The sequence below is a fragment of the Mirounga angustirostris genome, unplaced genomic scaffold (assembly GCF_029215605.1).
Source record: "Mirounga angustirostris isolate CCGP_5_RB_7025 unplaced genomic scaffold, mMirAng1.0.hap1 SCAF_5, whole genome shotgun sequence".
NCBI classification, from domain to species: domain Eukaryota; kingdom Metazoa; phylum Chordata; class Mammalia; order Carnivora; family Phocidae; genus Mirounga; species Mirounga angustirostris.
The window spans coordinates 22,133,551-22,153,563 of record NW_026991713.1 but is presented as its reverse complement, the minus strand read 5'-3'; the positions used below and the strand labels follow the sequence as shown (position 1 = coordinate 22,153,563).

The 20,013-nt window shown below is 40.2% G+C and overlaps 1 protein-coding gene across 1 annotated transcript in view; it reads right to left on the bottom strand.

The window, feature by feature from the left end:
• ANKS1B (ankyrin repeat and sterile alpha motif domain containing 1B) overlaps positions 1-20,013 on the bottom strand; it is a 1,110,621-nt gene that overhangs the window by 273,844 nt on the left and 816,764 nt on the right. Inside the window, exon 17 of the mRNA XM_064590752.1 lies at positions 9,175-9,327. Within this exon, the coding sequence (XP_064446822.1) occupies positions 9,175-9,327 (153 nt within the window). The remainder of the gene's footprint in view (positions 1-9,174; positions 9,328-20,013) is intronic.

The following is a 20,013-nucleotide window of genomic DNA, read 5'->3' as shown; positions in this document are numbered from 1 at the left end:
GGATCCCTGAGAGATGAGAAACAAACTGAGGCCTGCAGTTGCCCCAGTTGACCCCAGTTAACCACCTTGAGAGAACTCCTAGGCCATGGTGCGGGAGGTGGGGCCCAGGGAGCCTGGAAGATTCTTTGAATTGAGAGGATGGAGACTGAAGGGGTGGCAGTGTTCTGGGCAGAGTAGTAGAGAGGAGAAAGTACTGATCAGCACAGGCAGGTGAGGAAACTGTCTGAGGCCAGATTAAACAACAACAACTACCTCAAAAGATTAGTGGGAATAAGACACAGAGTTCAAGTGGGGTTGGTAATAGTTTGCACTATTCAGACTGGGAAGTCTGGAAACTCACAGGGTGTTGTTGGAATACTCAGAGGCATTTTGCCTCAGCAGTGGAAGTATTAGCCATAGACTAAATGATGCTCTGGGCTCGCTTGACAAACCTTCAAAGCAAGACCTGAAAGGATCAGAGTATATACAAGGAGCTTTTCTATGTCCCAGAACAAAGCCCAAAAGTATTTACAGGAACCCAAAAATATCTAGCACCCAACAAAGTAAAATTAATAATGTCTGGCATGCAATAAAAATTACCAGGCATGCCAAGAACAATGAGGAGAAAAATCAATCAACTGAAACCAATCCAAAACTGACACAGATATTGGAATTAGAAGACGAGGGCATTAAAAGTTATTATAACTGCACTCCATATATTCAATAAGTTAGAGGAAAGACTGAGCATGTTAAATAGAGATATGAAAAAATATAAAAAAGACTCATGTCTAACTTCTGAAGATTAAAACTATAATCACTGAGATAAAAAATACACTGGGTGTTAATAATGGCAGATTAGATATTATAAGAAGAAAAGATTAGTGAACGTGAAGTCATACAATAGGAACCATCCAAATGAATCACAGAGAGAAAAGATATTGAAAGAAATGAACAGAACGTGGGTGAGCTGTGGCCCAACTTCAAATAGCCTAATATACATATGATTGGAGTTTCCAAAGCAGAGGAGAGAGAAATGTGGGACAGAAAATAATATATTAAGAAATGTTCATGGAGCAGCCCCTATTGAAAACGGTATGGATATTCTACAAAATTTAACAACAGAATTACCATATGGCCCAGTAATCCAACTTCTAGGTATATATCCAAAAGAATTGGAACCAGTATCTCGAGGAGATATTTGCACACCGATGTTCACTGTGGCATTGTCCATAATATTCAAAAGGTGGGAGCAACCTAAATGTCTACCAACAGATGAATGGATAAAGAAAATGTGGTATATACATACAATGGATATTATTCAGCCTTAAAAAGAAGGAAATACTACCATATGCCATAAGACAGATGAACTTTGAGGACATTATGCTAAGGGAAATAAGCTCATCACAAAAAGACAAATACTGCACAATACCACTTATGTGAGGCATCTAGAGCAGCAGTCAAACTCTTAGAAACAGAAGACAGAATGGTGGTTACAAGGAGTGGGGAGAGGGGAGAGAGGGGAATTGTTCAATGGACATAGATTCAGTTTTGCAAGATGAATAGCTCTAGAGATCTGTTGCACAACAGTGTGCACAAACACCACTGTACTTACACTTAAAAACGCATGGCCAATTTTATGTATTTTTGACTACAATAAAAATGATTGTGGTGATGCTTGCATAACTGTGACTATACTAAAAATGACCAAATTGTGCACTAAAAGTGAGCAAATTGTGAATTATATCTCAATAAAACCATTAAAACAAGTTCAGGATGTCACACAGCAATAAGAAGACAATGCATCATCCTAAAACTACATGCAATGTGATGCAAACGAACGAGCGCACTGAACTCTGCTGTTAAAGTAGGATGGTAGTTACTTTAGGGGGCTGTGGAAGGGGACTTTTGGTGCTGGCAATTTTCCATTTCTTGTTCTGGGCTCTAGTTACAGGTGTGTAACTTTTTGGTGAAAATTCATTAAGCAATACGCTTCTGATTTATATGGATTTTTGTGTTTATACTTCCATAAAAAAAAGTTTTGGAAAGTTGAAGGAAAAAGGAGAAATATAAGAATTTACTGGGAAACCAAAAAAATAAAAAAGAGAATGACCAAAAAATTTCCAAAGTTAATGAAAGCTATAGACCTCATATCTTACAAGCTCAAAAAATCATTTATACACAAGAAACATGAGGAAAACAACATCAAGTTTCATCATAATCAAATTGTTCAAAACCAGTAATAAAAAGAACGCTCTTATGTGCAGTTAGAGGAAAAAAAAAAAAAAAGACATGTTATATACAGAGGAAGAGCAACAACAACAAAACCAAAAAAAGAAAGGATAACAGAAGATGTCTCCTCAGAAATAATGCAGGAGTGGGGCACCTGGGTGGCTCAGATGGTTAAGTGCCTTCGGCTCAGGCCATGATCCCAGGGTTCTGGGATCGAGCCCCATGTTGGGCTCTCTGCTCGGTGGGAAGCCTGCTTCTCCCTCTCCCTCTGCCTCTCCCCCTGGTTGTGTTCTGTCTCTCTCTCTTTCAAATAAATAAATAAAATATATATATATAAAGAAAAGAATACAGGAGAGAGGATGGTGGATCCACATCTCTGAAATAGTTACACAAGAATTCTATACTCAGCAAAAACAGCTTTGGAAAATAAAGTCTTTTTACCAGTAGCCCACACTTTAAAAAATGTTAAAGGAAGGGCTAGAACAGGAGAATGACGGCAGATGGAAATACAGTTACACATGGAAGAATGAAGAGCAGGGATAGCTTCGTGGGTTGTGTGGCCTATGAGGTTACACGAGGACCTGCCCTTTGAAGGAATCTGTGCTTGGCTTAATGCTCTGCTGTCATTGTTTTAAAATCTTTTAATAATTTTTGAACAAAGGGTCCCCTATTTTCATTTTCCATGGGACCCTCCAATTATGAAGAATTAAGAATCGTCCTAATGAAGACTCCTGTGCAGCCCATGAGAGTGGGGGAGAAGGCTGGGATGCTGAGCTTGGCTTAGGTCATATGTTCAGGCATGGAAGACTATAGGAGACTTCTTCAGAGGAAATTAGGAATGCTTTGATTTTTAATCAGGAGAAGAGTGAATGATATCTGGTGGGGGCGGGGAAGAAAACAAACAGTTGTCCACTCAAATAACTTTTTTTAAGGTAGACATTTCTAGATAGAACCTGATTTTCCTTTTTGCACAGAAGTGGTTCATAAATGGCTATAATCAGAGGGTGTTAGTTCTTCATGAAATTCATTTGTTGCTGAGTGCTCTCTTAAAGTCCAAATACCTTGTTTAGTTTCAGTGTGTGCGTGTGCGTGTGTATGCGCACGCGCTTGCATGTGCGTCCTAATTCTGGCATCAACGCTTCAATAATGCCTATTCCATCATACTGATCCCGAGGCACTGCAAATATGCAAATTTACTTTGGATGCAAAGGAAAAGCTATATTGCTTCCAGTGAAGTTCTCATGTTTCAGTGTATTCTAGGTAGTATAATTCGATTTCAGTGTAGGTCAAGGCTCCAAAGTCGAAAGGAACATGGTAGGTGCGGATATGCAAAATATGCTGAAAGACAGTGGAGCCAAAGCACCAGGGTAGCCATCACCACTCCCCAGGCCAGATAGGAAAGGGCTAAAAATCACTGGAAAGTGAGTATTTGTTTGGGGGTGATTGTTCATCTCACGTAAGGAAGGGAGAAGGGTGGTTTTCCCACAACTTGAGCCAAATGAGGGAAGCTTCCAGAGAATCCCTGCAAGAGCTTGCAGTTCAGATGCAGTGAGTGAGGGGGATGGAGGCCGGGGGCTTTGCTTGATACGGACCTGAGCGAGTCCGAAGCTCAGAGGCTGTACCTGGCGGTCCCCAAGTCTTCTGTAGATCCGGCTGTACCGTATGCGGAGGCTTACATCCACAGAGAATTTATAGTTTGTTCTACACTTGATTACTCATATCCAGTTATTTAGATAAAGCCTTTGGCTTTGATTAAAGTTGTTATCATTTGAAGTGTTGAACGATATAGCCTCCCTGATGTGGAAATATGAATGTTTTTCTCATTTATTAATGTCCTATAGTGAAGGCATAACCTTTCACTTAAAATAATTGGCTTGGAAATCGAATTATAACATTCATCCTTCCCTTACATCCCCCGCAATTTGTGAATTTGGTTATTCTTCTTGGTTGGGAGTATGAGTTACCATTTGCCTTTATCCGATGCGTGTACACAGACGCGGACACACATATTCACATGCACGACGCAAAAAAGACTTTTAGGGAGTAAATTTAATTGCAGTTACAAGCAGGAAGGGTACGGTAGAAAGGAGTGAGAGTTTATAATGCTGATCATGAAATAAAACATCAAAGCAAGTATTGAGTCTAAACCTGATACTGATGGGACTGTATTTCTATAGCACTTAAAGCAAATAAAGTCGCATAATTAAAGATTTAACATAAAATTAGAATGTTAAATTTGAAATTTTCTTAGTACATCTCCAAGTGATTAGATTATCACAAAATTTCCCTGGAAAGGTAGAAATTAAATCAACATTGAAAAAAAACCCCAAACCAAGCAAAAAACCGAAACCAGAAAAATCTGAAAGTCCTAAATGAAAGAGTAATGTAAGTATAGTTTCAGCAGCTGTTAGGCAAGAAGCAAATGATCTTCTAATCAATTTTCTGCTGCAAAAATAAGTCAAATGGGTGATGGGTATTAGAGAGGGCATGTATTGAATGGAGCACTGGATGTTACATGCAAACAATGAATCATGGAACACTACATCAAAAACTAATGATGTAATGTATGGTGATTAACATAACATAATAAAAAAAAGAAAAAAAAAGAAAAAAATAAGTCAAATGATTTTCATGGGACACATATGGGTATTTCTACCTTAATTATTTTATTTCTATCCGAAGGTATTTAAAACACAGCCAATCACTGTAGTTAGATTTTTAAAGCTATTCTTGCACTTATGAACAGAGAATTAAGAACGCACTAAAACTGATTTTTATTTTGTTCTTTCGGTGGGTACTTTTCTTTCTTTTTTTTTTAAAGATTTTATTTATTTGAGAGAGAGAATGAGAGAGAGAGAGCACATGAGAGGGGGGAGGGTCAGAGGGAGAAGCAGACCCCCTGCTGAGCAAGGAGCCCGATATGGGACTCGATCCAGGGACTCCAGGATCATGACCTGAGCCGAAGGCAGTCGCTTAACCAACTGAGCCACCCAGGCGCCCGGTACTTTTCTTTTTTAAGATTTATTTATTTTAGAGAAAGAGAGAGAGAGAGTGGGGTGGGTGGGGTGGGGGTGGGGTGGCGGTGGGGAGGAGCAGAGAGAGAGGGTGAGGGAGAGAGAGTCTTAAGCAGATTCTGCATTGATCATGGAGCCCTACATGGGGCTAGATCTCACAACTCTGAGATCACAATCTGAGCCGAAACGAGAGTCAGATGCTTAACTGACTACACCACCCAGGCACACCTTGGTGGGTACTTTTATCATTATCAGTATTGTAGGATATCATAAGCATTGGCTAGAATTTTTTCCTTAGTAAATAATGGTAAAGCCACTGGGAAGAAATTTATGACATATTCTGCACTAAGATTTACACATTAAGAAACTGGACAGTGTTCAAATTTATCTCATCTAACCAAAATCCCCTTGGTAGGTACTCAGTGGTAAAATAAATTATTAAATATTAATAATAATTATTAATTGCCATACTTTTTTGCTGGAGGTTATCAATAGCAGTAGGAACTGCTCTGTAAACTTGGTAATACCTTGTACAAGGCCTGAGTAAACTTATGAGTAAAGAAAATTCATGTACTAATGCACTGTTAACTAGTCTTTAGCTCTCTCAACAAGCCTTTGGAGAGGACTATAATTCAAGCGAGAGGTTTATCCAGCTAGCATCTGCACAGGGAACAATTTGCCCGACAATCTCTCTCAATATATTCACATAACACTAAAATATCAATACAAAAGTAAGAATAGTATTAATGATGTTATTAATGATAGTAGCAGACACAGGCAAAACAAAGCTATTAATAAAAGAGCTTCTGCATATGAAGCATGGATTAGGGAATAAAAGGAACAATTATTGGCATCTAAATTCTTTAAGTCTAGACACACATGGGCCTGTAAAACCTATGTCTTAAAAGTTTCTTTTCTGCTTGATTTCCACTGCTGAGAATGCTGATATTAAGAAATGAGATTTCTATTAATCTCCCTCATCCCTATACTATACTTTGGGTAGTTTTGTGACCAAAATCTTCATTAGGTTATTCAAATAACCTTGTTTTTCAAAGGTAACAATGCACTTCACACACACACAAAAAAATCTTTGAGGTATTTTTGAAAGATTATAATTTCAGATGTATCTGTACTTTTCAAATCACAATTTTGTATAGTTTTCATTTCTTCATGAAAATACTTTGATTAAACTTATACCCAATGAGAATGTGTTACTATTTTCAAATATCAAGCAAAATACCATGTGAAATTAGAGGCTTACTCAATACTATTTAGTGATGCTAAACGTATTTGTAATTACAGCAACAGCCAGCCTCCTCACCCTCTGCTCTCCTCCCCTCCACCAGCAGCCCCCAGTATCAAAGACAGCCCCCCCCTTGCACTTTTCTCTTCACTTTACATAGAACAACAGTTACTGAAGCCAAACGGCTTCCTTAAAATGAGCCACTCATTACAAAGATTCAGGATGTGAATTTCTCTAAAAAGCTTTGCTCTAAATCAAAGTGACTGCACATTCCCTTCAGGCCAGAAAACAACAAATTATGGGTACTTAATATAGAATTGCTGGGCCCATATATTATATATGAGATTATTTCATATTTGGACGTCTTCTCTCATTAGTTGGGATGAATTAAAGCCTTGAATTTGAGACTAGCCTAAAGCTTTGTAAGCCAGAAGGCACACATTTGTGCCTTTCTTTCATTTTAAAACCAACAACCCATCAAAGGCATCACCCTTGTAGCAGAGTTCTGGTGGGCATAAAAATTTTGTTCTCTGATTTCCAAGTCTAAGGATACAGATCGATTTTTGTTTATAATAAATAAACCTATGGAATTAAATGACTCGAAAAGCCTCCTCAAGAGTGTGAACTTGCCCATAAAGATGTCACAAACTTTAAATTCTATCAGCTTAAGGAAAATATACTGGGTTGATATTAGATGCAGATGTACTCCGCCCAGAGGAATTGGCCTCAAGATCTCAGACACAGTGACTGTTTTCTAGTTCTGATAACAATGCTTGTGACAAGCTACTTCTCACAGGACTGAAGACAGATTGTATTACAGCACATGGAACTAAAGGGAAAATGCTTCGAGTCTGTATGGGTGGAAAAGGCTATTCTTCTGTCCCAACTCAAGCCTAGTTGGTCTGTGGGTGGTGGTAGATCAGTCCCTGAGCCCTGGCATTAAACCTAGGGCCTCAGAGTCTCCCCGGCTGAAGTTAATGCAGTCATCCACAAGGGACACAGTGACTGAACAGGGATTCCTAGGCTGCTGGTCCCCCCAGCACTGGGAAGAGTATGGGCCCAAGCTTACACCTTCAACGTTAGCCCCAGCATTTGGATTTTGAGAGACTTCTAGTCCTGCTTTGATGAGCCTTGCTTCAAAGAAAACATTTTATCATAGAGCTCTATTGGCATCCCTTCTTTTTCAATGAGGGATTACTGCTAATGCCCATTAAGTGAGTGACTCATGCTGTCTAAGTATTTGTTCTTCAGTGGGGAACAATATTATTTGGAAAACTTTATGCAGAGATATTTGTCAAGTTGTATAATTGACTAGAATGTCACTTAATTGGAAACATGTTTGTTTGATCTATGGAAGGTCCCCCTTTAACAAATGGCTAACCGTAGCCATCGGATGAGTCCTGGATTCTTGGTGGAGATCTGAAATCTCTGGATGCAACCAGAATGCAACACACTCTCTGTGAGTTCTGCTATGTTGCCATATAGGCTAAGAACAAAATTAATCAGAGGCTTTCAGTCAGACAGTGAGTTTCTGCTGAAATAATGATAGCTTTTGTGAGGGAGTAAGGACAGAAAGCAAATTAGAAGAAGGGGCCAGCAAATTAGAAGAAGGGGCCAAGAATTAGTCCATTTACCGTGATTTTTAGATCGAAGGATAGTTTTTATGAGATGTTCTAGAAAAGATATTATTTTTAAGACAGACCTTTAAAAGCAAAGAATAATTAGTTACTACTAATAAAAATAATTTAAAATAATTAATGGCATGCAATATGCAGCGACTGGACTTGTGGAGAGAAAGTGGCATAGAGAGTAGAATGAATCTCTTTTGAACCGGCAGAAATTTATTTGCTTTATCTTTCAGGTTATGAGTGTTTCTTAAAGTTTTAGAATATAAAATTCAAATCTAAGAAACTCTCTAAAAGATTAAATGATTTTTCACTCATTTTGGAAAAGAAATGTTCAGGATGCCAAATATAAGGTGAAGGCATGATAATTACATGTTACCTCTTCATTCTTTCATTCCTTGATGCCATTGGATATAAACGAGCAGTAAAAATGAAATAAGTAAAGTATCAGTATTAATACCATTTATGTAGATCTAGTTGATCTCTTTGGGCCTGAATACATGGCAACATAAGTTGGCCAGTTTTTATAGAAAATCTATGCCAAGTATATAAATAAAACAGAGACAACTTAAGATTAGATATAAACTCTGGATAATAAAATTTTGATATTATAGCAGCCTACTTAATAAAACAAATGCAGTGTCTTCAAGAATGGGATTTATATATGCAGCCAAGGAATAGAGACAGGGAAACATAATAGAGATAGGAAACTAAAACTGAGAACTCTAATCTTTAACAGTGAATATGAGCAAGATCAGGATGGGAGCCTATTTGTTATCATGTCCATATCCTGAGCTGACTAAATTTTCTAAAATGGAAAGCCTCAAAATGCTTGGGAAGTTTTTCTCGGTAACGCAAAACACCCTGAGAGTCCTCATAGTTTCCCGCATCCAAACTTTAAAAGACAATGACTGTGGAGCTTGACTGGAAACAAGACAGACTTATATTTAAAGCAGAAGGCATATCTGTAAATTCCTGATGGATGTCCAAATAGTAACAAAGAAAGAAAATATTACCTACCTACAACAGGAATTTCATTTATCAAAGGTTGAACGGGTAAGGTATCTTTAAGAGACCAACTTACGTTAATAAGTTCAACTTCCCAGATTTTTTTCAACAGGTCCATCGATGTGTAGCCATTAATTAGAAAGGCTTTGGTGTAGTCACCTAGCTCAATGGAATCCAGCCACTCAGCGACAGAAGTGGGATGATAGCCGTCGTGGCCAATGGGTCTCATCTGTAATAAAGAACACCACATTAGGATGAGGATTACTTTGAGTTCCGACAAACAAGATGGATCTTGCCACTTGGAAACTTATCCGATCTGAAGCAACAGATCTTTGTGGATAAGAAAATAAGGAAAACCAAAATACTTTATGCACAATTCTAAGTCACTAATAATTTTCACGCTGAATTAGTTTTCAAAAGTGCACCCAGAAATTTCTAACTTAGCTGCTGCACCAACTCCATATTTGAGAAAACGAAATATGTCAAACTTCTGTTCATAGACATTATTGACATTCTGTTGGATGAAACTTAAAATCATGGCAGTTGAGCAGTATAAAATTCCATGCTGAAGGCACAAGGAACTGTACTTCCAAAATGTAGATGATAATTCTCATATGTGCAACATCAAAGCATGTGAAAATACTGCATGACTCAAACATCCAAAGGAATGCATGCTTATGCAAGACATGTAGGTAGTGCAAACATGCCGGAGAAACATACTGCAGTGTTAAGCCAGGAAAAGAAGAGGCTTTTTGGTGTTTAAAGACCATGTGTTCTGCATAGACTCTACAGTATGTTAGACATGAATAGAGAACTTGCTGGCAGACAGGTTCCTATTTTTTGTCAGCTATATACAGATTTTTTTTTTTCTTTGGGAGAACAAAGAAGTGTGACAGCAGCATAACGTTTCTGAGTTTAAATTGGAGTGTGAAAGTAATTTAAGCAAGAGAAACTTCTGGGTTTAAAATTTTGTGTGATTATTCTAGTCTTTTTAGCTTTTATTTGAAATTTTGGTTGAATTTCTGGTTCTTGGCTTTTGAAGTAAGTCACTTCGAGGACTTGCGTTGCTCTGCATGCCACACCGCGGATCTAATACTTCCGTCGTTACGGACAACTGGCACCTCACCAACCTGATGTTGCAATTCAGGATGGGAAAAGCAAAACTGGGCAAAATACATAGGTTTCCCTCTTCCTTCAGATTCAAGAAGATAAATATTAATGGAAATCTAGATGACTCTGAATTGTGAGGAGAAAAGATTAGTCTGGCTGTCAGGGATTCAGATTTTAATCCTAACCATGGTAGGCTTTCTGTCACTATGCAGCATTCTCATTTTGGAGGTTCTTCTTACTCTTGCATTTGTTTGTTTGTTTGTTTGTTTTGCATTTGAGCTGTTCGTTAGGGATCAACACCTACGCAAGGAGGGACGAGAAGGAGGGTCGGAGAGAAGAGGAGTCGGGCTGTGATGGGTCCTGACGAAGCCTCTGTGAACCCAGTGGGGAGCCCTAGCACAGGTCATGCTCCTAGAGGTCCCCTGCTGGCAGCATGACTGGCCCTTTGTGCCCCACGCTCTCCGTCACTGGATGCGGCTGCCATGGGAAAAGCAGGACTCTAGTGGGGCCGCCCCCCGCAGCGGAGGCAGATTCTAAAGGTGCTGACAGCTGGAGGCTGTCTGCTGACTACTCACTCTCCTTCCTTGAAGAGAGAGCTGGGAGGAGCATGTCCATGTGTTCCAGAAGACCCTGGACCCAGATTCACCCAAGGTTAACATTTGGCCACATTGGGTTTCTACCTTTTTCTCTATACCCACTTCCTCATTCACATGCACGCAACACACGTTTTATTTTAGGTGAACCACTGGGAAGACAGTTTTTTCCCCTGAACCTTTAGCAGACATGATGAAACTTCACCCCTTGGTGTTTCAGCATGCATCTTCTAAGAGCAACGACATTCTCCTACATAGTCACAGAAACAGTACACTCAATAAATCTAACATTGATCCAATTATATTACCTGATATACAGTCCATATGTAAATTCCCCACATGTCCCCAAAATAGAATTTGTAGCTGTTTTTTTTTTTTTTTTTTTGCTCCCCTCCTGGACAGGCTTAATCAAAGGTCAAGGCAATTTTATATATATATATATATATTTTAAAGATTTTATTTATTTATTTGAGAGAGAGAGAATGAGAGACAGAGAGCAAGAGAGGGAAGAGGGCAGAGGGAGAAGCAGAGCCTCTGCTGAGCAGGGAGCCCGATGTGGGACTCGATCCCGGGACTCCAGGATCATGACCTGAGCCGAAGGCAGTCGCTTAACCAAATGAGCCACCTAGGCGCCCAAGGCAATTATATTTTTAAGTATTTCTTCTGCCCTTTTATCTCCCTTTTCTTCTTCTGGGATTATATTTACTCCTTCATTTTTAAATTACCTTTCCTCCTCTCCTCTTTCCTGTTGTTCCACTCCCCAATCTATTTTACACTTTGAGGTTTAAATGTCTTCTATTGGGAGTTACAGTATAATTCATCATTTGCATCAGAGTCTGAACAGCATCAAACTTTTGTATGTCACTTGTACTTGGACTGACCCATTTTAGCTACTCACTGAACATTTGTTCAGTAACAGTTAACACAATATTTATTCTGCAATAGCTACAAATGTGAACGCCAACTCAGAGTTTGTAAAATGAAGTTTAGTGGCAGTTGCAAATAACTGAATGTTGTTTGCATAAAATTGGAGATTAGGATCCAAAGCAGAGGCACAAAGGTACTAAGTACCTACATATACCATAGAGTTATAAAAATATCGGGGCTAGGGACTTTCTCCGGGACTTATGAAGAGATGGTTGAACCAATGCTACTATCCTGACTAATCCCTGCAGCCCTGGAAACTCCTTGACTGCCTCAGCTGACAGAAAGAAATAATGGGAGAAAGGGCAAGAAGGAAGGAAGAGAAGCTCACTGGAGTTGAAATTAACAGCTCGGCAAGGTTTTACTGTTAGCCCTCCAGAACCTGACCACCCCAGCGGCAGATCCTGGGGATGAGCTTAGGGAGCCTTGAATCAATCTGGGGTAGAGTCAGATGTCCCCTACCAGAGAACTCTGCACTGGGGTCCCCAGAGGTCAACCAAAGCGCACACGCACACACACACAGAGAGCAATCCCTGGCCACCTGCCATACAGATGTTGGCTGATGGTCCCAGTTAGCCAGTGATGAGCAGGGATGGGGACACCAACCAGAACTCTGCAAAGCAAACCCAATTAGTAGAAAAAAGTTTGTTTTTCCTTCCAACCCCTTCTTCTTCCTCCAGTGGCGGGAAATTTGGAATCAGAAAAGAGAGATGCCAGTCCCTTGGGGGAAGCCTAAACTTGGGGAGCGGTGGTGGGGGAGGGATGAAGTGAATAAAATTAGAGGCTTACATGGATTGGAAGTGAGTTTTCAATATTTTACATGACTGGAAAGTTATTGGCTATGTCTGAATGACATTAAAAATACTAAAGAGAGAAGCAGTTGAGCTTGGTTGAAGGCAGGATCGGAAAAAAGGCACATCAGTATCTGACTGAATGCAGACTCTCAGTAATGTGGTTCCTCCTGTGAGGCAAGTTCTTCGTGAACAACCTTGAGGAGGTGAGTGGGAGGAACATATTTGGTGGGAGGATGAGAGATGGGGACAAGGTAGACAGCAAGAGTGGAGAGAACCTGGAAATGAACACACTGACGTGTGCCGGGGAGGGTTCATCCAGCCACTCACTCAATAAATATTTGGTCAGTGCCTGTTCTGAATGTTGTGGAGCAGTACAGAACAAAACAGTCTGAGTCTCTTCCTCAAGGAAATTATAACTCTTAATTAAGAACTATGCAAACAGATGACCAATAAATTATGAAGGCTCTGCATACCTGAGGAGAGGAAAGCGCTAGAGCCAAATGAAGTTACAAAATTAACTTACACGTATTTAATGATATGCAGAATGGTTTCTGTGCTGCACAGTAATTTCTTTTGAAGCAATTCTTCCATCTGTTCCTTCATGTCTGTTCTTACTGCCACTGCCCTCTTCGGGTTCTTGTTAGTGCTTACGGAAACTAATGCAATAGCCTTCCACTTGGCCTCCCACCTTTGGTCCAGCTTCTATGATGCTGCTGCATCAGTATTCCCGAAAGCCAGGCTTTTAAGTCAACACTGGCACAAAAACCTATAGTGACTCCTTCTTTTTTTTTTTTTTTAAAGATTTTATTTATTTGACAGAGACACAGCGAGAGACGGAACACAAGCAGGGGGAGTGGGAGAGGGAGAAGCAGGCTTCCCGCGGAGCAGGGAGCCCGATGTGGGGCTCGATCCCAGGACTCTGGGATCACGACCTGAGCCGAAGGCAGATGTTTAACGACTGAGCCACCCAGGCGTCCCTATAGTGACTCCTTCTTGATAAAAGTGAAAAAAAAAATGAAAATGGCCTATTCGAGAATTCTAGGGCAATTGAGATCAGGTATAAACTTATCTTTCCAACTTCACCCTCTACTACTCTGCCATGTGTACCCTAGGACATACAATTAGACACAGGTGCATGTCTAAACAGTCTGTTAAGCTGCTAGCCATGCCATGAACATGAATTGTGTGTGCAACACACTATTGTATCTTTGCTCATATTATTGTCCATGCTTCTAAAGCTTTTGCCTTTATTTCTGTAGTGTTTTTCCAGGATTAGCTTCTCTTCTTGAACTTTAAGATACAAATTTCCAAACATTTGTAGGACACCTCACAAAGATGGCCCATATAGCTATCACACAACACGAGTCAAAACTTTATCTCCTTCAGCTCACAAACTGGCCCTCCTTCTGTGTTTCCGATCTCAGTTAGTGGGGAAGCGTCCCGCTATTGCCCAAGTAGATGCTTACTTGATAAGTCATCTTACTTTCCTCTTTCTGTTTTTCTGTCATGTTTAATTAGGCCAACAAGTCTCATAAATTTGTTTTCAGTTCCTTGCTTCCAAAGTGGACTTTGGAATCTGACAATAGTATCTACCCCAAGTGTACACATTATATGATTGCCTAGCACAGGACTTTGAATATAACAGGTCTTTAATAACTCTTAGTTTTCTTCCCTCGTCACTGCTCTAAATTAGGCTCATGCTTATTTATTCTTATTTGTTTGTTTGTTTGTTTTGCCCATGCTTATTTAGAAATTGCATAATATTGAGTCCTTTGGCTGCTAATCTTTTCAACTTCCAATCAAGATTCTTCTTTCCTCTTTCGTCCCTTTCTCTTTCCCTCACTTCCTTCCTTTTCCATCTTATTTTAAAAAGGGTTTATGTCTGTTAACTTATTTATACCACCCCCACCCCAGCTGACAGCTACTTTTCAGAAATATATCTAACAAGGTCACTCAAGTAGATTGAATTGTTTCCAACTCTTCACTTTATTCCTGTATTAGAATTATGCTTCTGTGCTCTTTGCCAAGGGATCTGCATTGTATGCCACTGTGATTGAGTTACTTCTCCATCCCATTGATGTTGGCCATGTACTTGCTTGGCCTATGGTACAGGTAGAAGTGTCAGTGTGGCAATTTATAGATGAGGCCTCTCCACTCCTGTGATCTACTCATCCTTTGTGTTCTTATGCTCTATTACAAGAATAACAAGTGGCTGAATCATCACACAACTGCTGGTCCCAGGAGAAAGATGAAGACTTGTGGAGCAAACCTAAATGTAAAACCTTGGAGTCTACCCTGGCTCAGTGGAATTTGGGCAAGTCCAGCTTAAGTTAGATGAACTACAGCTGTCCCACAAACCCATGAGTAAGAAGAATAAATATGTATATTTTTTGTTGCTATGAACTACTGAAATTTTGACATATAGGGGAAAACTGACTAATACAGTCACTCTTTATTTCAAAACCCTTGGTATTTATATTAGTTAGGGTTCTCCAGAGAAATAGAGCTAATGGGATGTGTATACACACATACACAAGTCTGAAATCTTGCAAGTCCAAAATCTTCAGGGCAGGCTGGCTGGCTGGAGATGCAGGAAAAAGCTGATGTTGCAGCTCAAGCCTGAGAGCGGTCTGGAAGCAGAATTCCCCCTTATTCGTGGAGGACCTCAGTCTTGTTCTTATAAGGCCCTCAACTGATTGGATGGAGTCCATCCATATAATGGAGGGCTTTACTGCTTTACTCAGTCTGCTTTACTCAGAGGTTGCTGATTTAAATGTTAATTTCATCTAAAAAAATACCTTCATGGTGACATCCTAGACTGGAGTTTGACAGAATATCTGGGTATTATGGCCTAGCCAGGTTGACACATAAAATAGCCCAAACTCTTTATGAGTCCAAAGTCATCTCCATGAGACTGAGGAAGACTAGGGATGCTGAGCTAAGCTAACATCAACATCCTTCCCAAGCTTTCTGGCTGTTATCTAGTAAACACCTATGTCCTACATCCTTGCTAACCCTAAACTAAGTAATTCTTTATTTTAGAAGTATAATTTTGGAGGGCATATCCATTTTATAACTAGTATAACTCCGTACCTTTGCTCCTGCCATTCCCTCTGCCAAGAATACTGTTTTTCCTCTGTTCTCTTGTTGAAATTCTATCCTTTCTTAAAAGGCCCTTTTTAAATATTGCCTATTCTGTGAAGCCTTCTCCAATGCTACCCTTACTTCCAAGTCAAAATTAATCATACCTTCTCCTAGATTTTTGTGGTAATTTGCATATAATTCTGTTATAGCTAAAGATGTGAGTATCTGTCTTCTTCATTAGACTCTCACCATTTTAGTGAAGAAACAAGGTCTTAGCCATCTTTGTCTCTTAGGTCCCAGTGAAGGATCCCATACATTGCAGGCATTTGCCAAATGTTTATTAAATTAAGTGATTTAATGAACACATGAAGATAAAGTGACAAATTCAGTGGCATGGTGTCCACTTATAAAGGACATTTGTATTTTGTGCTACATCTTATGAAGATGAAGCCTATTTTTATATCTAATATTAATGTTGTACAACTATTTAAAATGATTACATACCAAGAACCAATTCCAGGTAGTATGCTGTGTTATGAAATGCACCGGGCTTTGTTTCTATAAACCAGCATCTTGGCTCTACTGTTAACAAGCTGTGTAACGATGGGCAAGTTACCTCACCTCTCCAAGTTTCAGTGTTCTCATCTGTAAAATGATGGTGTTGGGCCAATGATCTCAAAGTTGCTTCATAATTCCTACATCTTGCAATTCTATCTTTTGTAAGTTAATATCAAATTAGTGTCAGATTTACTTATCCAGTAAAGAAAAAAGAAGCCCAAAGGCAAAACTTAAAAAAAAAAAAAAAAGGACAACAAGGACATTTAGGCTGAAGTTCAGATGGCATCCACACTTCTTTCATGAGTTGTCAGCAGCATCCACAAGGAGCACTGCGACTGCTTTCTCCAATTACCAACGCTGAGACTCTTTTCCAGTAGGAACACCTGCAGAACAGAGCTAGACAGAGAGTAGCAGGGGCTGCCAGGCCTGCAGTACCACCGAGCATGAATGGGAGTCAGGCACAGTCTGTAGTCTGAGAGGCAGAGCGGTGGGCAGGCATTAGGCATTCCTAACAGAGCTTCACAACAAGTTGATCTGATTCAACTTGTTGAATCCCAAAGTGTGGGGAAAACCCAAGCTGGGACAGAAATTGGAGTTAGCAGTGAAAGAAGCTTTAGTCTCAAAAAAATTGGGATACGTTGATACGTTTTACTAAATACCTTCCTTGTTGCTCTTGGTGTTTTGTTATTCTGCCCAAATGCATATGTTATTCTGCACTGACTTTCCTCTAGGAGCCTCTTAAAGCAAATCTGGCCTCAGAGAGGGCACACTGATAACATCACAGGCTACCTAGTGTGCAGAGATTATTGACCCAGGGCAGTGTGCTCTGTGGAATCTGGGTGTTAAGGGAGCCAGTTAGGGGTCAGCTGAACAGGTGAGGCTCTGGGACGGCCTAGTCTACCTCTGTCAGGGTAACCCATATTTTAAGTGTTTTACACAGGTAAGAAGAGGAAGAAGAGCTCTCTCTGCTTTAAAAAGAAATGTTTGAAAACCATTGATTTAGAAGATTTTTGTAAGATTACACCACCACTACAGTTCTATTTCCTCTTAATTTCTTAGTTTTATATGAAATATTCTGGATTTGTCATATTTCTATGGACACATATGTGTTGCCTGTGATTTCTCCTCTTTGCCTGAAACCAGCTTTGTCTGTTCAGACAAGGATAGTATTTTACAAACTGATGGAGCCACAGGATGAAAGCTGTAGCAAGAAGGCAATAAAAATAGGAAAAGGAAATAAAAAGAGGGAAAGATAATGTATTATAATAGATTTGGGATTACATAAAAATTTCTGGGGTGCTGAGATGGCTCAGTTAAGCATCTGACTTGATTTCGTTGGCTCAGGTCATGATCTCAGGGTGGTGAGATTAAGCCCTGCATTGGGCTTGGTGCTGGGAATGGAGCCTGCTTAAGATTCTCTCCCACTCCCACTGCCCCTCCCCACTCTCTAAAAAAATAGTCCTGAATACAATAAGTTGTTAAGTCAGCATTATGATATTGGCATGGTAATTAGATCAAGAGAATAAGGAAGCCCGGAAGTCAATAACAAATTAGATATTTCTATGTCTGAAAATTGTTACCAAATTGAAACAGAGATCCCTTGTTGTCCACTAAAATCTGTTCCCTCCTCTTCCACAGTAATGAGGCTTACTACAGACAAGATACACCAAATGAGTAAATAAATATCCAAAAAAAAAAAAAAAACCACCAGCTTTGCTTCTGGTTGTTTCTATGAGAATATATTTGAGCCTGTGGGAAGCTAGTGAAAGTGATGCATGTAACCTCCAGGTCACCTTCAACCTAAAAGATAGGTTCCTTGCTCTAGAAGCAATTCTGTTTTGTTTTGTTTTTTTTTTTTCATCCTCATGAGCTGGAACATCAGTGCCTGCAGCCCAGCTTGACTACACTGGCAAAATAATAACCTAGAGTTTGGGAAATGCTTCTCAAACCTGAATGTACAAAAGAATCACATGGGAAATCTAGTTAACATGCAGGTTCTAATTCAATAGGCTGGAGGGAGAATTTGAGATTCTGCATTTCTAACAAGCTTCCTGGTAATGCTAATGCTGTCAGTCCGTGGACCATGCTTTGAGTAGCAGTGCGTTAGAGGATGACAGAGCGACAGATGGAGGGTCCCGGGTCCTTCCAGAATCGCAGAGAGCAGAGCCAATTTGTAAACCTGGACTGCGTACTTCAAGACTGTTACGTGGGAGAAGTACATGTTCTATTCTTTAAACCACTACATTATGGAGGTTTCTATTCTAGCAGCTTCGCCTTTCCTCTAATACAAACAGAATTGAAAATAAGGTAATTTCATACATAACATTTAAGGAAGCCTATGCTTCCACTTGACAGTACGTCACATTGTCTCTTGTTTTGTGAAGTCATTAATTTTCATAGCCCTTGCCATTCAAAGAAACCTCATTTCCTTTAACTGCGTTTGTTGGCATCTTTCTGTCAATCACACTAGCATCCCTTTGTGGTAACTACACAAGATGTAAGAGGGGGAAATCGTGGGAAAACCTCAAGTTTCTGGCTTTGAGTCCTTGTACCCAGGTACATGGTGGTGTTACTAGTGGAGAAAGAAGAGAACATAGACCGAGAGGACACGAATAATTTTGACACATGAGAAATTAAAGATGCTGTGGAACTGCACTTTAAATTTGGGGGAGAAATCCGAGGAGACATGTAAACTTGGGCATCATTCGCAGGACAGGTGGGAGTCTTGGCTCCTCCACTTATCAGCTGTATGACCTTGAGTAAGCTACTCAGTCTTCCTCAGCGTCCATCTTCTGGTTAGTCATGTGAGCGATAAGAATGTCTACCTCTGGGGGAACCTGTAGGCACGCAGTGAAACAATGCATAGTACTTGGCACACAGAAGCACTCAATAAATCTTAGTTATTTTTATCGTCAGTGGGAGCTGAAATCATGCATGGATGAGACTGCGGAGGTTATGCACCGCGGGAAGAGAAGTGGTGTGAGGACAAACCAACACTTTCAAAGTGAAAGATAAGAATCATACCTGGGAGACCAAGACAAGAAGGGAAGTGGGGGAAACTTATCTTCAAAGAGGGTGTAGTTAGCAGTGATGGAATGTTGCAGAGAGGTCTATTAAGATGAGGAAGGAGAAGCGTTCATGGGATCTGGCAGACAGGTCACCAGGATTTTATGAAAAAGAGCCTGGAGGCAAGGCTGCCCTGGGTTGAGGTGTAAGTTAGAGATGAGAAAGCAGAAATTGCGATCAGAGCTATTCTTTTAAGGAGTCTGCATGGGAAGAGGAGGAGGGAGATGGAAGGTTTTAGAAAGTATAAGGAAAAGGCATGGGGAGGAGTGAGAACTGAGGACTCAGGTCTGAGGAAGGTCTGAAATATAAGGGAATAAGAGTCCAAGGGTGTGGGGCACCACTCAGTCATTGGGTGTCTGCCTTGGGCTCGGGTCATAATCCCAGGGTCCTGGGATTCAGCCCCACATCTGGCTCCCTGCTCCTCGGGAAGCCTGCTTCTCCCTCTCCCACTCCCCCTGCTTGTGTTTCCTCTCTCGCTATGTCTCTTTCTGCCAAATGGATGAATAGGATCTTTAACAAAATAAATAAATAAATAAATAAATAAAAGAGTCCAAGGGTGCTATGGAGATTGAGATGAGGTAGAGGGTTTTGCCTTTTGTGTTGGGATTTTGCTGGCCTTTCTTGGAAATTATAGCATGAGAGGCATAGTTGGAGTAACTTTGTGGTTGATAATCTTTGTGTTAAGACAGTTGTAAGGGTCTAGAAGCTACCTGCCTCGGACTCAGTGAGAGCTGGATCCTCGTATGTGAAGTACTGGTGAGGGTCCTCATGTGGGCAAGGGCAGCT